Raw genomic sequence first — 25,276 nt, 5'->3', positions numbered from 1 at the left:
TGCATAGGGTTAACCCTTAGAAATTCAGATGATTTTGTAATGTACCAACTCCAAGCCGTTTTAATAGTATCCCTAGCATAAATGAAAAATGTTACATTGCAACATCTCTTAGATTTCTTGTTCCTTCTTGATACAAAATTTTGATGTATAGAAGATTCAGTAATCTTAGGGTAGTTCTAAATTTATTCATTAAAATATTTAATAGTAGAAATGGCGTCATAGTGGAGCCTACAAAGTGCAAAGGGTTAAATTAAGTATTCAAAACAACGTTCCAGAGGAAGCAGTGTGTCGGAGTACCTTCAGCATAGAAATTAACCCTTTGCACTCCGAACATTTCAAATGACTTAACCCTTTGCACTTGAGAGGTGACTTTCAGTCACCAGGTGATTCGATACAAAAACTATGAAGTTGAATATGTAATATTTCAAACTAAAGTTTGCACTGCTACGTGAAATATTTAAATGAAACACCCTTAACACGCTTAATTCATCTATGAATTATCGTTAAATCAGTTTCAAACAATATGACCTATATCTCGTCAGGAAATGTTGAATATTTCCATTGAGTAACTTTCAAGTGCAAAGGGTTAAGATTCATTAGAATATCTAATATTTTTTTTTTTCATTCCTGATGCAATATTAGAACCTACAGAGTTCAAAGGGTTAATCTTTTGCGAACGAATGTCAATACTTTGCCGAGAACAAACTGTCATGTTTGTAGTACTAGGTTGTAAACAGATGGTTGAACTACTTGAACAGCAAGCAATCGGCACATAGTTCCTTTGTTCGATGATTATTTAACACGTTGGATGTCATGAGGTGACAACCAAAAATTACTATGATTCATACGATTAAACAATGATTATTCGGAAACTTCTCTATATTATAAGAAATACCGTCTAATGCAGTGACATTCGACAAGATAAACCTGTAACAATGATAACGCAATTCAATTACTCTCGTTTTATTATCGCTTCGAATTATCGTTGAATTAGTTTCAAACTATCGCCTGTATCTCGTCAGAAAATGTTGAATATTTCCGTTTCCATTTCCATTATAAAGTTTGTCTGCATCGGCAAAGTGTTAATTCTTACGTGGCAGTCGGAGGGTCAATCAGGTTCGTCAGTGATGTCGAGGGGACTCACCAATGGGCAGGTGCACGAGCATGTTGCTCCTCAGGTCCAGGGACCTGAGCCTCGCGAGATCGCCCATCCTGGGCGGCAGGTTCGCAATTTCGTTGCAGCCAGCGTCGAGCTCGGCCAGCGCCGACATTCTGCCCAATTCGTCCGGCAACGATGCTAATCTATTGTGAGCGACCAGTAACGTTTGGAGCGGTAGCCTGCATATCTCCCGAGGTAGCGACGTCAATTGGTTCCGACTGTGAACAGAGGATCGCCGAAGCTCGTTAATTTCGCCCGCATCCTTCCTGTCGAAATAAATATCACGCTGAGAGTTGCGTCGCGTACCTAAGATCGAGGTAGTTGAGCGACTGGAGCATCGACACTGTTTCCGGTATTATTCTTATGGCATTGTGGTAGAGATGAAGCTTCTCGAGGAACGGGAACTCGGTGACTTCTTCTGGTAGCTCAGCGAAACGGTTCTTCGACAGATCTGCAACCGAATTACGACGGGTTGATTAAATTTCTTGTGTATTGTTAGTGGAACTATTGGGATATTTATGTGTTTGTAACGAAGCGTGGGAGTATGTTTGTAATATTAGGATGGGATGTTAGGAGTTAGTGGAGAATCAAATTTTTAGTGTATTGGCTAGGTGCTAGGAATATTAGAATATTGACAGTGTATATTTGCAGTTATGGGAATGTTAGAGTATTCATGATATTAGACGGTAGGATGTTAGGAATAAGAGACTCGCCAAATTTTTAGTGTTTTGACTGGGTACTAGGAATATTAGGATATTGACAGTGTATATTTGTAGTTATGGGAATGTTAGAGTATTCATGATATTAGACGGTAGGATGTTAGGAATAAGAGACTCGCCAAATTTTTAGTGTTTTGACTGGGTACCAGGAATATTAGAATATTGACAGTGTATATTTGTAGTTATGGGAATGTTAGAGTATTTATGATATTAGACGTTAGGATGTTAGGAATTGGGAATTAGGATATTATATTTACACTATATATTTATAGTTAGAAATAGAAATGTTAGAATGTTTATAATATTAGGCATTAGGATATCAGGAATTAGTGGAGACTCATCGAATCTCTAATGTTTTAATTAGGTACTACCTATATTAGAATATTGACAGTGTATATTTGTGGTAAGGCATAGAAATGTTAGAATATTTATGATATTAGACGTTAATATATTAGAAATTAGTGGAGACTCATCAAATCTCTAGTGTCTTAATTAGGTACTACCAATATTAGAATATTTATAATTAGACATAGAAATGTAGAATATTTATAATATTACACGTTAGGATATCAGGAATTAGAGGAGACCTATCGAATTTCTAGTGTTGTTTCCGGGTTCCCGGAAACATCGCGAAATGGAGAACCGAACGTTCTCGTCGTTTCAAGAAGGGCCGATTAATTGGGAACATTGGTAGGATTCCCGTGGCAACAGCTGTGTGCTCCGGTTAGGGGTGGCCTTCGTGTCCGCTGGGGGTTCTTATGAATGGGGTGCGAGCGACGGCCACGTGCGTGCACAGCCTCGAAACCTAGGAAAAGGATAAGGGTGGCTCAGCTGCTCCCGGCTTCGGACCTCCTTTCTGATCAATAACTACCGTCTGTGTGTTCCTGGCTTCTCCAGGGGTTGGTCGGCCAACAGAGTTCGACTCGGCGTCGTTTCCCTCCGTGCCAACTTTTCGAGTCTCCACGCCTACCGATCGAACGCGCCACTCGACCGACAGACCGAACCAACTACCACCTCGAATACAAACTGTCTCTCACCGTTAAACATTGAAACGATGCGCCGCAGACCGAATATTCAAGCGTGACAACTTGTACGTAAACTCTTTCAAAAATATAATCGAAACATATGATGTTATACATTCAATTTATTATATTCTACAGTGTTCTAATGAAATATAAGTACTACTGTTCACTTAACACCTTGCCATACAACGAGTAAGATTCGCGATGATTTCCAGATTAATTGAACAAAAATCAGTATTGTTCATTGCCGATAGCAAAATGTTAGCAGTAAATTTCAAATACAGCTTTGTAACTCTCCGTCGAGAGTTTCAATGAAGCTTTAAACGGAAAAAAAGGTACTACCACGAATAGGACGCAAACTTTCCGAACAGCGCGTGTATAAGCGCTAAACGCTGGACAACGTTAATCCCAGGGAAATCACGGTACGCCCTCGGAAATTGGGAATGAACTGCGTATTCGGTTTGCCGGATCGGAACAAGGAAATTCGCGGATCGATCAATGGTACGGAGTTCTCGTCGAAGCTACCCCCTTTGGTTTCTCTGTTTTTCAAGCCCGTTCGATGATTCTATAGGGCCGCACGTGGAATTCTTGTATTTCCGTGTAGCCGTTCCACGTGATTTTGTTACCGTTCAGGATTTCGAAATAGCGCCGCTGGAAACGATTCGAATCACCATTCGTCATCGTTATTTTATTGACAGTGCGTTCCTCCTTTTACAAGCTTCACGGCGGGTGCGTCGATACGGACGAATTACCGTCATCGCCATTTACAGATGGAGAAATAGCATACGCCCACGCCGGGAACGGTCACGAATCCATGGGGTGGAAACGCGGAGCGTGGAACCATCGGAGCACGGTCGGTCGCATAATCGCCGAGCAAGGGCGTCGGCCCGTTCGTGCTCGATGAAGACGCGAATAGCAACCCCTATACCGCTCCCAGACCATTGCCATTATTTGCCCCCGTGGAAACAGAATTCGTGCAAAGTCTGCACTAAAATCAAACACAAATGAAACGTTCCGGTAGAAACCGCTGCACTCTGCAAGATGACCGAATCGATCGCCCTTTCCTTTGAAAACATCGGAAACCACCGTTTCTCATGCCATAGCTCGTTGAGAACATTCTTATGGGGATCATAAGCGTACTCGTGTAATACGATACACGTTACACCGAGACAAACCGACGATACGAATAAAAACATCGAAACGTTACTAATAAACAGTGAAAAGCGGTTGAGTCGTCGTCGGAGTTTCAGTCAGAGCCGCCAGTGGTTCTCAACCGACTCGAGCGCTGTAAAGTCGCGCAGCAGCCAACGCGGTTAACTTCATTTTCTGATATTCTCCGATTCTTCTGAATGTTAATGCAATAACATTTTTTCTAGTTATTAAAGGATTTACTCGTTCCTTCGTTTTCCCAGAAATCCCTTCTATAGTTTCTGTGTATATTGTATAATAATATCAGAAGCTCAAACATTAATTTTCTCAATGTTTCTCTTCTGCACGCGGCTTCCAAGCGACTCGTTTATTACCGTTGCTTTATTACTAACAGTAATTCTGTTTTAATCGCTAAGATCTCGCGAGTTTCACCTATACCTAATATACTTAATATTTTCATGTGTACCACACGCGCGCACGTAAATCAACGGTCAGAGCTCGAACCCTTCCAGCTCCAAACGAATACGCTCCATTCGCGTGAGGAAACGTCGAGCAGACTTCCGGCGCTAACGGTGAACGCGGCCCGTTGTGCGCGCGGGCGCCCGCTAAAAATCGTAATCAGCCGCGACGTGGTCTGCTACAGGGTGTTCCACGAAGGGGTCGATGCACCGGCCAGTTCCAAGGACCAAGGTCGAGGTCCGGTGAACGGGGAGATCGATACTACCGCGTCCGTGTGGCACGCGAACGTTCGCGCAAAGCTGAACCAGGCGAATTTCGTGGCGCGGCGCGGCGTGGCGCGATACCGCGAGTCGCATGGGCGTGGTCCCCGGCATCCGTCGGTGTCTCGGTGTTCCCGATAATCGAAATAATGCTGAGGGACCGGCACGTCGCGTCGGATCGTTCCTCCGAGCTGATAAAACGCGACGCGACCGGAATATCGAGCCGCGTTTAACCGGCTCGATCGCGGCGGTGACGCGCCGGTGACGCTCGCTCGAGACAATCGCACCGGAAGGACGGTGGTAAACCTTCCGCCTCGCGGTTTCCGTGTTAAAACTTTATCTACCTGCTCGGCCAACTCTGTTGCACGCTCGCTATCTGCCTGCTGGAATGAAAAAGCGGACGTATCGCTGTTCAACCTTTTAACTGCACGATCGTCGAGCAGCATCAGTACAGACCGCGCGATCTTCTGTCAGTTGGTGCGATTGTTCGCTGACAAATGCAGATTCCTCTAGTTTTCGTTGGTAATGAAATGTAAAAGAGAAGTCTGGAAGTTATAATGAGAAAGAGATCTTAGACAATTTCAACGTGATAATGAAGGTATTAACGATTGTGGATAATAAGATAATAAAACCGATTTAATGATCAACTTGTACGTATATTCTAACACATGTATCAACGCGTAAACCTACATGGCATTTGCATTGATAGTGGAGGGCGTATATTCGTCTTTCATATATATCGACAGAGAGAGTGTATATATGGGTTTCGGATTCAAAGGGTTAATCCAGTAAGCTGGTTTCGAAAATTCCAATGGTTGCCATTGAAAATCAACATATAGTTGACCGAGCATTGCCGTATGTAGTAACCTATTCAAATGGGAGTTCTCGTGAGGCGTAGATGAAACAATGAGCAATGTTCAGCGACAATGATCCTTTCTCCTTTGTAACTCGGTTACAAAGGAAACGAGAGAGGAGAAGAGAGCGTAAAGGTGAAGATATATTGCGTTGCCAAGTGAAATGGAGCATTTCTTCTGAGGATTGATAATGCACGAGCACGAGGACGCAGCGAGCGAAATGCCAGCGCAGAAGGCACTGAAGAGGATCGCTGCTCTTCTAGCGAGCCCTCGTCACGGTCCAAAAGGTCGCGTTAGGTACGGAGCACTTTTTCGCAAATCCTTGAGGCTGAAGGAGGTGGCGGTCGCGGTCTCGGGGCGTGTCGCGTCACGAAACGCCGGCTACAATAAGCGAAGGGTCAACGACCAAGCGCAAAAATTCACTCCGCGCTAATTCTAGGGCGAAGAGACCCCCGGCCGAGCGGAAAATAGTTTCCTCCGCGGCGTGGAAACCCAAACCGTGGCATCCGCTGCGCGTTCGCGACTGTTGCGGTCATTCTTACGGGGGCAATCGATGTCGCAGACCGCAACCGCGTCCGGAGGTCGTGTCTTAACCCTTGTGGGACGACGACGGATTCTCAATGGTGCCGGTAGGTCGTCGGATGTCGAGGAATGGTGTATCATGTCGTACGAGTGACGGACCTTTGGTATGGTAAAAAGTGTAATGTCACGTCTCAACGTGACGCATATCGGATACGGGTCAACACTTAGGCAACAGAATGATCTCTTCGTTTTTAGAGAGACTCGTTGCGTCACTGATCGAGGAGATTCGAATCATCTCGAGAGATCGTTCTAAGTTTTATAGGAAATTAGGAATAGTCGCTCTAATCGCTTGGTAGTTCTAGTGTTAACACACTGACTGTCACGAAAATCATCATTCACGTATCATTTTCTATAGCAAGGGTACAAAGCCAGAATTATTAATTCTTTGATATGAAAATTCTTATATTACCCTATTATCTAGTTGTATTCGAAATCAATTATCTTCCGAGTCCTAATTATTTTCTTCTAATTGGAAGCTCCGGTCGATAACCGTAGTCAAAGCGATGACACATTGCGCGCTCCGATAATGTGGGATCTTTAGTCTACCGTTTAATTGCCAGTCCTACATTAATGTAACATTTTAGATATATATAGCACAAATCCAAACTAAAATGACAAAATCGAATTCCTAATTCTTTCTCGCAAGTTACAAGATTGTTGAAAGTATACAAAACCTTTTGCAAATTCTGCTGAATTAAACACTGAATGCTTAAATCATAGAGAATAAGGAAACTGTGTACTGATTTCTTGCTGTTCGAACAGTTAAATCATTTGTTCACAACTGTGTATTCCAAACATGGAAGTTTGATCTCAGCAAAACGCCGACATTCGTCCGCAGAGGGTTAAAAATATATTAACCCTTGATTTAATATAACAAAACTATGAAGTTGAATATTTAGTACTTTAAATTGAACTTTGTATTGCTATGTGAAATATTTAAATAAAATAGCTTCGTTGCTTAATTTACGTGTGATTCATCGTTAGATTAGCTTCAAACAATATCGTTTAGATCTCGTCGGAAAACGTTGGATATTTCCAGTGGAAAACTTTCGAGTGCAAAGGGTTAACCCTCTGTAGGCCCGTGTGACTTTGAAGTCACACATCAATATACTGGGTTAAATAGATTTATTTAATTTTTCATTGAAAACTGACGAATGCCATTAAATAATTGATCAACTTAAACTTTTGTACACACAAGAGTTTACGTTCAACGTCATTGTAACTTCAAAGCTACAAGATACATTCGTTTGAATAAAATTATTAAAACTATTGAATACGCTGATAATTTCATACTGATATTAATGTCATACGCCCCACGCGGAAGGGAACGTGTTAGTTTTGTACTGTATAGGTTCTGTTATAATCATGAAAAAAAATTCGGCTCACAGAGGGTTAAGTTCAATCAGAAAAGCTCCCCATCTTCCGTGTCCCAATCTGAAATAAAAGAAAAACGCGTTCGCACTCGGCGGAACAGCGATCAGATTTTCGCCGAGTCCAGTGGCTCTCAAACGGTTAATCCGATGGCAGGCGAATGGAACCCCGAGGAAAATACTGTAACGACGTTAAGTTATCCTTGCCGGGATGCGTATGGGGTTGTAAGAGGCGGCATAAGGGCCGCCGTGAAACCGTGGAAACAGAGGGTCGGCCGATCGATAACGCCCCCATAGCAAATATCGCGCTAGGGGGTTCTCGCCGGTCGGTCGGGCCGTGCGCCGGGAGAGCGCAAGGTGTCCCATGGAACACCGCACCCTCTCGGCGAGTTCTCCTCGTGGAAAATAAAATCATTCGGGACGGGGCGAGCGCATTGGGAACTAATGCTCGATAACGAGGAACGCCGTTAACGAAGCCACGGATCCAAGCGGCTGGAACGGATTCAATTTTGCTCCAGTTGGCGCCGCTGGAAGCGTCCGACGACTAATTTCCGAAGCGACGCTGACATCTATGCGTCCCGACATTTAGACATCGATGCATCGTCGTTGGCTCTAGGCTATTCGATGTCGCGCGGACTGCTGGGAGGTGCCTGATCGTGTACGCGACCAGGCGCTGTCTTCGTGGGTTAACACCATTCCTACCGCGACCAGTCAAATGACTGTTTTTAAAATTTCGATTAGAATTTCCTATAGACAACGTAATTCAATCGCCCCGAATGTTTTCTTTTACCAGTGCATTATTAACGATGAATACTTCTAACGAATGTATCTACGAAACTAAATCGCAATTAATTCGACTGCCACGTCACCAAATTCGAGCGACACTGTTCGCCGCATAAACTGGAACATTCGTTAGTGACGCATCGAACCGAATCTAGTTGGATGTATGAGACACAAGAAAGATTGTAGCAATTATTATGAAGAACCTTGACCTTCTAGTTTCCGCTTAATGAAGAAAACTGTTCCGAGCATACGAGTCTTAACGTTACACCGAGCAGGAACCGAGCATTCCATTCGTCCAGCACGTTTGTTTCTTCTTCGATCGATATATGGATAATTCTAGAGTACTGTCTATAGTTTTAACACGTTGAATGCCGTGGAGGTCACCGGTGACGTCCAACAAATCGAATTAACCCTTTGAGGACGAAGATTCTCTGAAATATACAAAACCCTCAACACGTGAAGCTAAATTCTATCACAATTACTTGAACAATAGAAAAATAGGAAACTACGTGCTAATCTCTTGCGATTCCATTAATTAAATCATTCGTTTGCGACGTAGACTTCCAAATATGAAAATTTCATCTCGTTGAAATGTCGATATTCGTTAGCAAAGGGTTAATATAGTTCACTCAATTGAACAATGATTATTTAGAAACATTTCTATATTACGAATAATGCAAGCTAATGTAACGACGTTCAGCTCGATGAATATGCAATAATGACGATGCAATTCAATCAGATCGTTTAATGTTAAACTCTTTCCGTTTTGTGTACTTCGCTCTGCGAAATCGTGCGGCATTCAGCTCGTTAATTAGCGTTTCATCCACGATAGGATCCAAGGACGCACGCGAAGCGTGTATGCATCCAGATCGCAACGGCCCGAGAGACGCGGCTCGATGGAAATCGGATTGGTTCCGCGTGCCGCGATCGCGTCCTTCGAAGAGGACCGAATGAAGACATTCATCCTGCGCCTCGTCCTTTCGTTCCAAGGCCACGGGTGACCGAGGCAACAAAGAATCCACCGTTTCTTTTTCTCGTCACGCTGCCGGTGGCGTCGCGGCGTGGGTCCGCTTCATCGATCAGAAACGCAGAACGGCTGCACCTTGCGCGCGAGGTAATTGACTTTCGCCGTCGTTCTCGCGCGTCGCGACGAGGACGTCGAGGAAACAGAATCCGCAGGGGGAACGCGAGGAGGGAACGAGAGAACGAGAATGAACATTCGAATCTCCGTTTCGAAACGATACGAAGTTGATCAGCGAAATCCAAACCATTTCTGTAAACTTCTTCGAGGTCTCGAAGGAAATTCAACGCGATAAGAATTTCGAATCTTTTCGAGACTCAAAATCTGAATAATTGAGGACTCTCGAAAATTCGAATGTTTCATCGTGAATTTGGAATCATTGAAAATACTTCGAGATTCATCGTTACTGACAGTAAACGCTACCCTTGTGTCCCACCGTCCTTGAACCGTCGCCATTGCCGTGTCAAAGACGATGGGACACAAGGTAGCGTTTACTGTCAGTAATGATGGATCTCGAGGCATTTTCAATCGCTCCGAATCCACGATGAAACATTAGAATCTTTTCGAGACTCAGAATCTACGGAATAATTAAAGACTCTCGAAAATTCGATTATTTTATCATGAATTCGAAACGATTGAAAATCCCTCTAGATCCATCATTACAGTAAACGCTACCTTGTGTCCCACCGTCCTTGGACCGTCGCCATTGCCGTATCAAAGACGGTGGGACACAAGGTAGTGTTTACTGTCAATAATGATGAATCTTCAATCGCTCCGAATCTACGGAATAATTAAAGACTCTCAAAAATTCGATTATATTATCATGAATTCAAAACGACTGAAAATGCCTCTACATCCATCATTACAGTAAACGCTACCTTGTGTCCCGCCGTCCTTGAACCGTCGCCATTGCGTGTCATTGGCGAGGCGATGGCTCGTCAAAGACGGGCAGAGGAAAGCGCGGAGAAAGAGCGAGGGGCCACGGGGAACGGCGGGAAGAAGGAAAAGCAGGAGGAGAAACGCGGACCGTAGGAGAGAGAAGGAACTCCGGCTCTGGCTCCGCCGCTTTTGTCGGGGACCGCCGCCACTTCCGGCGGCGAGGACGCGAGCCCGGACAAGACTGGCATACTCGATTGGACTCGATACACGGAACGAACGGATCGGGGGAAAAGTCGCCGGACGGGCTCATCTATCTATCGTTTATGGATCGAGACTCGACTACAGCGTTTTCTTCGCTGATCTTCGCCTCCAGTGGTCTAGGATCTCCTTTGGACCGTGCGCCGCCATTCTCGCGTTTCCTTTAAAAGGCTCCCCGCTTCTTGCGAAAATGCACGAAGATTTATGTATCGTCTGCGCACCAAGACTCGTCTGCGGCGTTTCTTCACTCTGTCTCCGTCCTCCGCTCGCCCGTGGTTTCCTTTAATCCTCGCGTAGGCAACCAAGTTTCCATTTTTACGTCTCCTTTAGCAGCTTCCCGTATTCTTGCGAAAACGTTGCAAGTTTCGAGTACGCTTCGGTACGAACCGACTTTGTCTTCGCTCTTTCTTCTAGGTCTGATTTATCCCCGACTTTTAGTGAAAATACAGAAAGTTTCGAGAGCAGCGTTCTTTCTCCGAAGCATCAGAATTGTAATGAATGTTTGAATGAATGAGAACGAATGGAATAGAGGCGAAAGATGCGAAGGATCGGTGGATGAGGAACGAAAGAATGCGAGCGAGTGTTGCTAAATCGAGTGCCAGGAGAGGACGAGAGTCAGTTGTCGGTTGACCAGCGAAGAACAACGGAATAACGCGTCGAGAAGCGATTGCGACAGAATTTTCACGAGAAGCCGGCGTAAACGCGTGATCGTTCCGATCGCCGCATCTGGAACGCGATGATTCGAGCGACGATGCGTGTGAATCGAACGGCCAGGCGGAGAACGTGAAATAAAGAAGGTGGGTATCGCGCAGCCGGTTTCCATAGTCCTGCAGTCCGCCCGAGCCGGCCGCTACGTACCCCGAACAGTGCACCGTATTGTGCGCGCTGCGTGTTCGAGCGTGCCGGTACGCGTGCACGCCTCCGTTCGACCGCAGCGTATTCACTGATTCTATGAACAAAGAACAAGGCTTTTCCCGCGATAATTTAGTTTCCATGTCGCTATCGCGCTGCCACAGTTCCGAACTTCGTCGTCTGTTGCCTGAAACTGTTTTCGACCAGTTTTAACGATCTGGCGTCATAGTCATTGGCCCAGTCTGCCAATAGAAGAACTGAGACCTCACTTACTTGCTTATCGTGGGCATTTTCGAATATATTACTTCATTCGAGCGTTAACGCCCTCTGAGGAACAATTTTTCGTTTGAACGTATGTGAATAACGACGTCCCTTTGTCAAACTTATAATAAATCAATGACTGTTCATTGCTTCTTCCAAGTACAGACGTCCTTTTGTCAAACTTATAACAAATCAATGACCGTCCGTTGCTTCTTCCAAGTACAGACGTCCTTTTGTCAAACTTACAACAAATCAATGACCGTCCGTTGCTTCTTCAAAGTACAGACGTCCTTTTGTCGAACTTATAACAAATCAATTGGTTCGTCCGAGTACTGAGAAGAGCGTAGAGAAATAAGGACGTCGGAGCACCGCATTATTTTCATTTTCCAAGATTCCGTCCGTAAATCTCCTACACTCATCCTAGCATCTAAGACATGTGTCTACCAGGAAGTTGTACTTCTCTAATGTTCTCGAATCTCTTCCTCCGCCAATAACAGACCACTCTAATGCCACCGAATATTTGTATCAAATTGCGGCATCAATCCTCTTATTCCAATCGTTTCGAAGCAACTTAGAAACTCCGGTCACCAGTGACCGTAGCAGCGAACGCGTTAATGAAAGATGTCTTCCAGCTAACTCGCAAAGTTCTCGTAGCAAACGCATTAACATCATCCTCGGTAACAAGCACCAACCAAGGAACGCTCGCAAACATCATCATCGGAGCACGACGTCCCCGCAGATCGGAATGATTCATGTCCCTCCGGGGGGGTGCAGCATACGAAACTCGGTTTATACACGGCGTTGCCATACAATCCCGAGCAGCCGGGTACGAGGAGAGTTCCCGACGTCAATTATTCGGCACGCTATTACCCGTTTTCGCGGTTCGGAGCGGCGAGGAGAGCGCAAAAACTCGTTTCGCCCGTCTAAAAAGGGAGCCAAGGCTCTCTCCCCTTTGGTCGTCGCCGGAGGCAGCCCGGCAATTATCATAGGCCCGGCGGAAGAGGCGCGGATCGGCCGCGTTTTCCCGGCGACCACGAAAACCCCGGCTCCCTCGAGGGTCGCGGCGGCGCTCCTCGCCGAGCCTCCTCGTTTCCAGCGGAACGAGCCCGCGAGCCGGGTTTCCAGGCGGCTCCACCTAAATCCTTGACCTAAAAACCGGCCGCGTTGCCCGCGGTGGAAAAAACTGTGCGGTCTGGGACGCGGAGCGAGCAGCGGCTCGTCGAAAGGTGCGCACGGGGTGGAACGGGACCGTCTCGCGGACGAGAGCGCTCGAAAGATCGCGTTACACCGCGCGGCGCAGCTACGAACGGCGCGGTTTTTCTCGCGGGCCGAGCGATCGAATCGCAACGGTTCGATGTCTGCTCGCCGCAAAACTGCTTCTCGTCGGTTTCGAGCGAGGTGTCCAGCCCTGAGGGTTGCCGGGGCTTCGTCGGGGGGAGATACGATTGAGCCCCTACTTGTTTCAATCGGTTTACTTCTCTCGGTGTTGGAATCTTTTTAATTTTACCGTCGAAGCGTTTCGCTAGCTGGTCGTCATGCTGCTTAGTCACTGTTCTGCTTAGGACACCGCGAGAAACGTTATTTCATGTGTTATTCTTTCTGCGGGAATTATGGAGAGGAAGGATTATTGATTGATTCAGTAAGTTCGTAGTTATTGAAGAATTATTGATTAATTCAATAAGTTCATAGTTATTGAAGAATTATTGATTAATTCAATAAGTTCATAGTTATTGAAGAATTATTGATTAATTCAATAAGTTCAAGCTACTGGACATTTGTGTTAATCGTTATCTTGTGAGATATAATTATTGTCTCGTAATTCTGAAGCTGTCACCGATGACCATCATAGTGCTACATAAGAAACAATCAGGAAGAACTATTGACTAATTGATATCGCAATTCGAACGCGTGATTACCTAGTTATTCAAGCTACTGGAAATTTGTGTCAATCCTTATCTTGCAAGATATAATTATTCTCTCGTAATTTTGAAGCTGTCACCGATGGCCATCATAGTGCTACATAAGAAACAATCAGGAAGAACTATTGACTAATTGATATCGCAATTCGAACGCGTGATTACCTAGTTATTCAAGCTACTGTACATTTGTGTTAATCATTATCTTGCAAGATATAACTATTCTCTGATAATTTTGAAGCTGTCACCGATGGCCATCATAGTACTGCAGAAGGAACGATCAGCGGTCACATATGACCATCATGGCGGTCAACGCGTTGAAACACTGTCGAAATGGGAATGTACAGAGAGGAACGGCACCTGACGGTTTCCCCGAAAAAAATCCACGAGGTACCGCGACGGTGGTGAAGGGCCAGGCTCGATCGCGCAGTGGAGTCCCTTTGTTCTTAACCACGCTGCGTAACCGCGAGACAAAGCCCTGAACACGGGGTCCGTCGTTATGTCCCCGGAGACTAGACCGAAGGACATACTCCTGACGCGACGTGCCTTTTGTCCGACGTCATCGTCGATGAAACGATGACACTTTTCCAGCGAACACCCAATCATCGAAGGATACGGACCGCTGCGTCCTCAGGTTCTCGCGGAAATATCGATTTAGGCTGCGATGACAGTGAATACGAACTGCGTTTTGACACATACATCAGAACAGAATGTTTCTTTGCGCAGGTAAATGTAGAAAGAAGAGAAAATTCAGTTTTGAAGTTCTTACTTTGAACTGTTGAACACTAGAACTACCAGAGAGATCAAAATGACCCATTCCTGACTCCTTTTCACAATTATTACAAAGATAATGGATAATTCTCGGAGAAATTACTAGAAATTGATTTAGGCAGACTGAATTGTAAATCAATAGGAATCTCAATACCATAGAGTTTCTATGGAAAAATTTCGAAAAGTCAATCTGTTCGGTAGTTCTAGTGTTAATCGTTCATGGCACGTTTTCCATAAACCCAGTCGAAAAATGCCAAGAGTTCGTTGCAGCTCAGAAACGACGCTTTTCTATTTGCACATAAGCGAATTCTAAATAGTGCTATTATAAATCGTCCTATTTCTCCGTTTCCAATCGAACAATAACAAAGCTAAAATCGAATAATTAGAAGGAAGACGAATAAACGAACTTCATTTGATTCTACAAGCCGACAAGATGGCACCTTTGGTATATCCAAGAAGCGCGATCGCGCTGCTTGCCACTTAAGCGGTTAACAGCGCGAACGAGTGCATCGTAAACAACTGAAGAATATTTGATCGGAGCAAAGTGGAAACCTGACCGATAGCGTGTGTGCACCGGGTCTCGCTCCGGGACCCGGCGAGCGACGTCTTCCCGCTAACGACGAGACTAATTTAACCCCGGCTAACGAGTGCAGCGAGAACCGGGGCTGCCGCCTGTAGATTTGTTTCCACGCGAATTATTTGCGCGACCGTCTCGCCCCGGTATCGCCTAATTGAAGCCGCGTGGGTACAGATTCGGTTAGCCTTAATCGCGCAGCGGCCTACTAATTACACGCGTTTGCGACTCCCCGCTGGCAGCGTCATCTTCGTGGAACCGGAAAGAGGCGTGGGCGAAGCAATATCCGCGGACACGAAATCGGTCGTTTCGCTTCGGGAATCGATGCGCCGGCTATTCTCGTCGTGGACTCGTTTGGGTTCGATGATTTAGGAGACCTATATTCGCGGATACCAATTGAGGACGTGTCAGCAGAATCCGATCGAGCGGCGTGTTTAACCCTTTGCACTCGAGAGGTGACTCTCACCGTTCGACTCGATATAACGAAATTACGAAGAGTTGTATATAAAACTAAGTTTCGTATAACGCATCGATATGTGAAATATTTATATGAAATAGCTTTGTTTCTTAACACTTTCACGTCCGGTGACACCAACGTGGTGCCATTTGCATCCCGTTTGTTATTTACGGTGACCTCAACGTGGTGCTATTGGAAATTACACGTATTACACGTATCGTTTAATAAAAAGCAGCTGAGTTTATGTTGTAATGAATTTTATATTTGTACATTTTAATGAACTTTGCAAAAAGTTCCGGCGACAGAGAAGAGAATTTCTGTGAACCGTATCGTCTCATTGGAAAGTGTCGAATATTTCTAGTGACAAGCTTCCGAGTGCAAAGGGTTGAAACACCGATTGAGATGCGATTGATGAGCCTAGTTTCCAGGAGCCTCTTCGATCTGTTCAGTCTCGCGAGTAACGTTATTAGAGAAATCGTAGGATAATGAGATGATAAATAATTTTTCTTATTGAAGATAAGAGGACAGGATCGAATCAGGTATTACACTCGAATCGTCGGTAACGCAGCGTAATCGGATTACGTTTCAGTCGTCGGGACGCGTATCCATGGACGCGAAGTGAGTTCGCGATCGAACCCGCTGGGAAAAGTAGCTTTAATCTTCCTTTGTGCGTCACTTTTCGGTTTGGCGTGCGGTTAGAGTAGGCGCTCGTTGCGCCCGGCTCTACGACTACTTCCCTCCGGGTCCCTGTGCCTCTCCCGTTTCCTTTAGCGCGGTCTCGGCAGCTAGGAAACCCGATGCATTAGTGAAATCGAAAAGATTAAAGAGCTCGGGGAAACGGCGGTTGGCTGCGTCGCCGTGAGCCGATGCAAAATGCCCCGGAACGACCGAGCGATTCGAAAAACGAGCAACGGCAGGATTAGGGGTGGCGCGCGCGTTAGGGTGCAGCGGAACCGCGGCACTCGATCGGACCAACGTGGAAACATTCAAATGCGTGTTGTTCTCTTACAATGGGAGCATTTACGTTGATCGATAGAGCCGCCGTTTAGCGACCGACCAATTAGCGGTTCGCTGAAAGCTCTTCCATCGTTGTCTTCGTTTCTATTGATTAACGATTTAACGAAGTTTCATCGAAGTAGAGAAAACCGGTGGAAAATGAAGCTAGATTATATATTAAATACTTAAGTAATATTGAAAGAAAACTATCTCTTGCTGTTCGAGGAATTAAATAATTCGTTTGCGTATTCCAAATGAGAATTATCGGTCGATTTGATGTAATAGAATTCTAAAGTCTTATAGGAGTGTAATATTAAATGAGAAATGCTATAACATTTCTTCGATCTTTTATTTTCCTTCTTACTACAAAATTTGGATGCGTGGAAACTCTAATAATTTTAGGGTAGTTTCTTAAAGATTCATTAAAATATTTAATATTAGAATTGCTGCAATATTGGAGTCTACAGAGTTCAAAGGGTTAAGTTCTGTACAAACGATTTGTGAAATATAGAAATTAAATAGCTTCGTGTTTTAACCCTTGCTGACGAAGATTCCTTGAAATATACTAAACTTTCAGCAGATGAAGCTAAGTAATATATCGATTGCTTGAACAATAAAAAAAGGAAGCTTGTTTGCTTTCAGCGTTTCAAACATGAAAGTTTGATTTGATTTCAACATCGGTATTCCTTCGCAAAGGGTTAATTACCGGTAACCTCGTAACGCAGCGCTAGAAACGCGAACGCTTTCGTCCCAAAACGAAAGCGTGTGTTTCCAGGTTTCCGATCGAGCGTCGCAGCTCCGCCGCGAACGTACCCTCAGACCGCGTCGACGGGGATGAAAGCGCGTCCCGATCGTTTCAGAAGTCGATTGCAAAGGTTCCGCGCGCGAGAACGCGGCAAAGCTGCGCCAGTCGGGCGAAAGCGCGCCGGGTTGTTCAGCCCGTCTGCGAGCGAGGCCGTTCCGCCAACAAAAGCCGGGAAAATAAAAAATTCCACTTGTCCAGGGCGCGGAGAGACAAAAGTGTCGGCGCGGGAGAGCCGTGTAAATGCTGGCGGCGTGATTCGCGGGGAGATATTTCTTTCCTCCGATGGTCCCGACGCGATCGCCGTGCTCAGACGCGTTTCCGCGTTCCCCGGGCGGACGAAAAATTTCGCGAACAATGCCACATTCGAGAATGCACCGCGAGAAATAGGTTTCTCGCTCGCGGAAAAACATTCGCGGCGGCGAAGCGTGTCATTTTCATTAAACGCCGCGGGGACTGGAGGTGGATTTCGTCACCGGTTTAACCAGTATCCACCGCGCGCGCCGTTTATCCTCTTCGTCGAAAGCTCCGACTCGCTTCGAGGCGAAACTCGCTAAATTAACTAAGGACATCGCGATCCGCGCGCTCGTTGCTCGTGGAACTCGAGAAACAAACGGCGGGCATTTACGTCGGCCGTCGTTCCGTTCCGTCGATTCCGTTCGAATGAAATATTCTTTCGATCGTCATGCTGTAGAGTAACCATAGACGCGGAATATGAGTTAAGGATTCCTTTCTTTACCCAGCGAATCGTAGCAATAAAGTAGCTCCGTCGAGCACAGTTGCGAAACAAATCATACGGCAACGGGTTAATCATCTGAAACGGACGGCGCCGACGACTTATCGGTGCAACGATCCAAGAATAACTTAATTACATCGGTTCGTCGTCTATAACGCTGTCCCGAGGAGCGAGACCGCAGCCGCGGACCGTAACAGCGCTTCTCCGGCGACGCTCGCCGCGACACGCGAGACGCGTGCTCGGACTACGGAGCGGTTCTACCTGGAACGATAATTACTAAACAGCGGGACTTTATTTCGGATGAAAAATGTCGCGCGGCGACGCCGGGGGGACGGAAAGATCCCGTGGAAACCGATTTCTTCTCTTAAGGGCCGCAACGATTCGAAGATAAAGTAATGGCATTCTTAAATCCCGGCGAGGATTCGCTTGCTTTATATTCCGGGCACTCGTGTCCGTCATAAACGCATAAAACCCGGTGTCCAATGATTAGCCACTGTTGCCTTTTCCCCGGTTGTCTCCGGTTGCCAATATACGGCGCCGTTTCCAGATAGTTTACGATTCGCCGGCGACCAGCGGATGTCGAGAAAGGCGGAACGACTAATTAAAGCGCGCTCGGGCTAAAGAAGAAATCCGCGATGATGGGTGACCAGGCTCGCCTCAATAAAGTCCCCGTGGCCAGCCTCGATTCCCTTCGAACACGTTCGCCCACCCCTCTGGCCGATTTATCGAGGGACCCGTACAGGGTGTTTCAAAGGTCGTATACAACTAACGCAGCGTGATGCTGTACCCTTCGCAGGGGAATGTGAATAACAATGCAATAACAAATTCCAACCGTTTCGAGATAAATATTCCGATCGGTTGTTTACATCCTTGTTTACATCGGTTGGAATTCGAGACTGTCGAGACACTCGCGGGTTAAAGGGTATCGAACCCTATTGGAAGCGATTCGAATGTTTCACCGTATACCGGGTGTCTCGGAGGTATATCGCTCGCATCTTTGTCCGTGAAACAAAAGGTGAATATCGATTCGCGATATAGATGCCCGTAACATCCTGTACACGTCGCTCGCGGCGAAACGACCATCGATCGGCTAGCATCGAAAGGCCCGCCGGCGTGTTATGGCAACGATCCCCGGTCAGGCCAGTGCAAAGTGCGTCGCGGGGTAGGCGGACAACTATTTCATCGATTCTTAGCGCGCACATGCCAAGAAGGAGAGGAACGTTCCTAGAAAGACACGGTTCGTATCCGCAATGCGGCTAGAATTTATCGACGAACAAAACGCGGTTCGAGGCGGCCGCGCCAAGTTAAGCCAGCCGGTCGATCGACACGCTTATCGTCCCCTTTTCCTTCCCGACCGAGCTAAGCGTTCCACCGCGTTTACAACCGGCGACTGCACCGAGCATGAAAAACTATTCCGAGTGTGTCTACGGCGCGACGTCTTCGGAGCAGTCCAGGGAAGCCTCGGCCGGAGCGGGGAGCGTCGTTCGCGTACCGTGTGGAGCAGCGACTGACTAATCTCTCGGTTTTTCAAAGGCTTTGCTCCAAATCCTCCGCGCTGCTCGCCAGCATCGACAAGGAACGCCGTACTCTTTCCAAACTGCTATCCTCTGCTTTGGACAAGAACAGGAATGCGGGTCTAATTGATCGGTTTTCGCCTGTTCTCGTCTCGTTTCTCAATATTGACCGGTGCCAGCCGGACAACTGTAAAGAGAACAGCCAGCGAAAAACTAGCATTCCTACGCGAGACGCGTAATAGCTTGCACAGACGCGTTTCCCGGCGCGGATCCAGCTGGTTCGCCGCGGCGGTCTCCAATATCGCGGCAGATTGCATCCCGGCCGTGTTTGCAGACCCATCGCCGGTCTCCACCGCGAGTCAGCACTTTTTATCCGTTTTAGAGCTGACCCAGTTCGCGAAATAGAGCGCAGGCAACCCGATATCGGTCCGCTCGAAGGTCGCGGCCCTGAAACCCCGCTCGGATCGCGGCGGCCGGGGAGGACGCACCTTCGTCAAAATCGGCGAGACAGCTTCTGGCCGATCGAAAGGGAGTGTGACGGCCGCGACGTCCAATAAAAATGTACAGTGGGCTCGCGAGCCTGCTAGGACGGCCCTGTTACACTGCTAATTATAACTCGGCAACGAAACCACCGCGTTGCTGCCTTGCAGTCGCGATACGCCGGAGAGCGGCGTGCACGGTGCACCGTAAGTAAAGCGGGCGCGCATTAACGTCGTCGACGGAAAGTGGCCGGAGCTGCGCCGGGGAACACGGTGGATTTTCAAAGAAACCGTTCGCTCCTCCCTTACATCTTCCGCCCACGGTTCTACCATTTTCCGCGCGACTACTTTCCCGCCACCTTTCTTGCCGGCCGACGCCGCGCGATGTCCGTTTACTCTGCAGCCGCGCTAATTAGAGCCCCCGGGGCCTCTAACCGAGGTGTTTAAATAATGTCTCTTTCGCGGGGACACGCGAGGCGGGCGTCTCCGGGACCTGACACGCGACGGGTCGATCGATACCGGGGGAATTCTATAAGAACGGCCGCGAGGATCCGTGAAGGCGGCCGAAGATTCACGAAGAATCGTAAGGGTTCTTAACCCTGCAGCTGCTATACAATGAGAACTCTTCTGCACCGTTCGCATTTCTCTTTCGACGTGCAGTTTCGGTGTTTTAATTATTAGAAATTATTACTAATTGTTACTGGTACTCGAGAAAGTTCGGATGGAACGTAGACATCTTGTAAAAGTAACGTTAAATGCCATGGGGATCACCGGTGACCCCCAATCAAATCGAATTACTATAGTTCACTCAGTTATACTATGATTATTTGAAAAGATTTCTATATTATCAATAATGCTACCTAATCCTCTAACATTTAGCTACATGAACGTGCAGTAATAACGATGCAATTCAATCAGATGATTTAACATTATATTTCCTCCATATTAGATTTTGCGCTATGAAATCGTGCGGCATTCAACGTGTTAATGAGAAATTATACATAAATTAGGGAACAAAGCTGCTTTGTTTTGATGTTCCACATATAGGTGGATTACATGAAATTTAGTTATCTAGCTTCATAACTTTTCTGTATGAAATCAAAAGGTTAAAAAAGGTTGAAAATATTCAGAGATTCACGAGGATGATCGAAGATGTCTAACAGTTGCACAGATTCGTGAAGATACTCGGAGATTCGTTGTTCTTTTCGCTCGTTCGCTGGGAAACGACGGGCGAAGAACGAAAATGAGCATTCGGCGCCGGTGGTGGCTAGGCGAGAGACAAACAGGGCGTAGCTCGGGGGCACGCGAAACACGAGACACACGGTCGTATCGGTAACATTCATCGCGTACTCTCGATGCGTGTGCGATATGATCCGTGGGCGCGCGTTTACCGATACGCCGACACGATTCCAGCGTGAAGTACACGCCGCGCGCGGAGAGCAGAATGCCATACCGCGATATCGTGTTCCCCGGTGATGTACGAATTACAGCTGAACTAGTGCGCGAGATACTGGAAACAGGGACGCGGAAAGTACGGGATAGTTTTGTAAAAGTGTTCTCCGCTTTAGGAAAATCCGCACGCGACTTGCATCGTTAACGCAACTGTCGAACAATCGGATCAATCAGTTTCTATCATCTCGCAGCCGAGGTAGAATCGAGATCTCGATTCACTTGTAGATAATGGTAGCGTCTCGGTACTTCCCCGCAGCAACCGATTTTAACAGATTGATGGCAATTTTCACTGAGGCCATAGAAAAACTCAGATATCACATTGTTACGTAATATATTTTAAATAGATAATCAATACGAATTAAATTTTAAATTTTCTTCAATGCTGTGATAATTAGCGAAGTTGCATAGCTAAGTGTCTATATAAAAACAAGATTTCTCATTACCGGTACGCAATGCTTTAATAAAACCATTGCAAGAAGTTTTTCAAAATAAGCAATTCTTGCGATATCTCAAAGTTTTACTAAAATCGATTACCGCGGGAAGTACTGAAATACCTAGTTTCCATTGCCAATTACATATCAATTCATTCGAGAATCTCCTAGGCAAGCAATACCCTTCCAGCTATGAAACAAGAATCCAAGAACAATTTGGAACCGTCCGGTTGTTCCATGGTTAAATTAGATAAGACCAATTCGCGAGCGCGGTTAGATAGATACGGAAGCTGCTTGGCACTCGACTCGATCTGCGAGGAGTGCTCGTTCGGCGGAGAGACGAGAGCGCGAGATAAGCAGTCGCCCGGCGAAGGCGAACGATGTAACGCGTTATAGAGTATCGACCTGTTGGCACCCCTGCGCTCGCAGCTGCGGTGTATCTCTATCTTTAGCCCGGCCCATCGCGCGGGACACTTCCATACCCATGGTGGCTGCTCTCTCCCCTTCGGCGTTTCTCCGCTCCCGCGGACGCGCAGCTCGCGCGTACTTTGCCCCCTTCGCTTGGAACCACGACCCTTCGCCGCGGACATGTCCCTGCGAAAGTTCAACGAATCCTACGCCGGCTCGATAGCGAGGCTCGCCTCCGATCTGGGACATCTCCGGAGGACGGAAGGGTTGTCGTCGCCGCGCGGAAGAGCGGAGTTCCCCGAAGCGGAACGCTTCAAGAGCCCCGAGCTGCTTACCCCACTTTTAATACAGTCATTTTCTCCGGAGTTTCTCGTTTCGGATCGATCCGGGTTCTCGGAGCAGCGCACGCGGCCGTCCCACGAGCCTCGATTCGGACGGAAAACGCTTTCGATTCGGCCGACCGGTTCCCATCGGGAGACACCTGTCGCGAACCCGACCGCGATCGAGAAAATACAAGGAACGGGAGGCGCGACGCGGGCCAAACGGAGAGGAGAAGCACGCGGCAGCCGGTAAGAGGGACGAGGCCGCGATCGCCGACGTCGCCACTCGAGCCCAGTTATCCGGATTCCTTCTTTCTTTTCGTTAATCACGCCGCACACCTGCTCGCCGCGAAATGCGCTCGCATCGGGGCTCCCCCGAGCGAGGCGAATTTACGAATCGCGCGGCGGGCGGACGAGCCGAGTCGGATCGCCTTCGGGATGGAGAAGAAGTTGGACTATTTGAATATTAACCCTTCGGTTGTGACAGAATTTTCATTCCTAAGAAACTAATGTAGAGCAATCGCATTTATGTAATATACGACTAATGGAAGATGTGATTGCTGAATTAGAATTCACTTAACCGTTTGGATAAACAACTTTTGTGGATATTTACGAAAATTGCGGAAGTGATTGGATGTGTGCAAAAAAAGTAATAAGAGTAGTTATCTATGATACGACCTTCATATCTCCTTGACGCCTCCACCTATCAAAAAACTAGTAACATCCGATGATCTGTCCCTCGATACCAAATAATTTTGGTCTGTTGCATTTTTTCCTATCGCCAGTAGCAGCCAAGTTATTCGGGTGGCCGGTTTTAAGTGGCTCGCCCTGTATACGAGATATTTCGTGACTACGCAATGTGTTAACCGTTTGGATGCTAAACAACTTTTGTGGATATTTACCAAAAATGCGGAAGTGATTGGGGCAAAAGAATTAATGAGAGTAGTTATCTAACGAGATCACAGATATTGTGTTATTACAAAAAAATATCAAAAAATGACATGTATTCAAATAAATTTACTTTGATTTATCTCTTGAAAAACATAGTAAGAAAATTATAATTGATACTGATAAACGGAAGCGCCTCCGCGCTCTCAATTTTGGCACAACACAAGAGCGCTATAGCGCTCCTCAGCACTCAAACGGTTAATCTAATCCAAGCTCTGCAATTATTGTCAGTAACATTTTACGGGAGCCTATGGGCGCTAACAGTGCACCGAAACGAAATTTCTAAAGCGCCCTTAGAACCAACAGTAGCCAAGAGGTTAATAATAGACGCTGGTAATTACTCAATTTCGTTAGTCTGTTTCATTCGCCTGATTTTATGGAGCCTAGCTTCAATGGATCTTTTCTCTGACAATTAACAATTTTAAAAAGGTTAGGTGTTCAGATACTTGAATACATAATCGACTGTACTATAAAGTACTCTCCTGTCGCTTTCCTTTCGCCGAAACTTCTGTTAACCCTCTATGGGCCAAATTTTTGTTCACAGTACAAAATTAATAAATATCCACATATGAATACGAATTACAAACGAATATATTTCGTAACTTTCAAGTTACAATGACGTTAAACTTTCACGCCTGAGCGTGTAAAAGTTGCAGTTAACCGATTACTTCATTTTATTCGCCACTTTGAGTGCAAAATGAAATAAATCAACAAGATGCCAATATACTGATACCTGACTTCAAAGTTACATGGGCCTATAGAGGGTTAACCTCCCGAAACTACGTATTCTGTCTGTATAATTCTAGAATCTAGATCCGTGCTCACGTGAAAGAAAATTCGAAAAATACACGCGACTTCATGGGGCTGCACGATCGAATCCGCTGGACTGGAAAGAGAAACGAAGAGAGCCGAGGGTTGGAAAGAGGGCAGGAAGGATCTTCCACCCTCCTACACGCCGAGGTTCCTCGAAGAAAGCGCGCAGCACGCCGTGACATAATCGATAAGAAGTTTTTTCCGTTGCGGGAGCGTATCGCGTCGCGACGTTTGCCTTCGTCTCGTCCCCAATTCGGCCTGCCTTCGACTTTCGCCGCCGCGGTCGCTTCCTTATACGCGCCTAATTACGAAAGTCGTTAAGGGTATCGCCGCCGAATCGGCCGAGTAACACGAAAGCAATTTGTCGGCATTAGCAAGCCCCTTTCTCGGGGTTTTTCCGGCCGGACTCGCCTATCGCAGCCAATTTCCCTTTCTTTCTCCCGCATCGCGCGTGCGTTGCTTCCGTGCAACAATGGCCCGCGATTTTTCTTTTCCGGTGCGCGCACGGCCGTATCGAACCCACGAGTTTCTCCGGTGAATGGGACCGGGCTGTCGCTCGGTGCGTTCGCGAGACTCGCGCGGAACTCGGGATCGAAAAGCCTGGCGAGCACGGGGCGAACGGCGATCTCGTAATTTTCGTTCCTAGCGTTCTCCTCGTGGCTAGCATCGTCGCGGTCTATTTGCACGAGAGACGCGTTCGAGCACAGCCCCAGAGACTAGGAGCTGTCGAGTCTTCCAATCGTTTCTACGCTTTCGTCCGATGGAACAGAACCTGAGCAAGCACTTTTGAAACACCCGGTACACATGAAAGATTCGAATAGCTCTTAATAGAATTCGGTACCCTTTAACCCTTTGCGGACGGATGTCGACATTTCGACTAGATGAAATTTTCATAGTTGGAAGACTAAGTAAACAGATGATTCAATTACTCGAATAGCAAGAGATTTCCTATTTTTCTATTGTTCAAGTAATTGATGTATAATTTAGCTTCATCTGAGGATTTTGTATATTTCAGAGAATCTTCGTCCGCA

The 25,276-nt window shown here is 46.6% G+C and overlaps 1 protein-coding gene across 6 annotated transcripts in view; it reads right to left on the bottom strand.

The window, feature by feature from the left end:
• The window catches only part of Lrch (Leucine-rich-repeats and calponin homology domain protein), a 56,440-nt gene that overhangs the window by 25,347 nt on the left and 5,817 nt on the right, over positions 1-25,276 (bottom strand). For all 6 annotated transcript variants that reach the window (XR_013001393.1, XR_013001392.1, XR_004236259.2 and 3 more), the window contains exons 2-3: positions 1,466-1,610; positions 1,145-1,377 (exon numbers count right to left, since the gene is read on the bottom strand). Coding sequence is in view for 3 of the 6 variants with exons in the window: in XM_076374201.1 (XP_076230316.1) it covers positions 1,145-1,377; positions 1,466-1,610 (378 nt within the window). In the remaining 3 variants the exon portion in view is untranslated. The remainder of the gene's footprint in view (positions 1-1,144; positions 1,378-1,465; positions 1,611-25,276) is intronic.

Source organism: Nomia melanderi, chromosome 2, assembly GCF_051020985.1.
Source record: "Nomia melanderi isolate GNS246 chromosome 2, iyNomMela1, whole genome shotgun sequence".
In the NCBI taxonomy this organism is placed as follows: domain Eukaryota; kingdom Metazoa; phylum Arthropoda; class Insecta; order Hymenoptera; family Halictidae; genus Nomia; species Nomia melanderi.
This window is presented reverse-complemented; position numbering and strand designations above follow the sequence as displayed.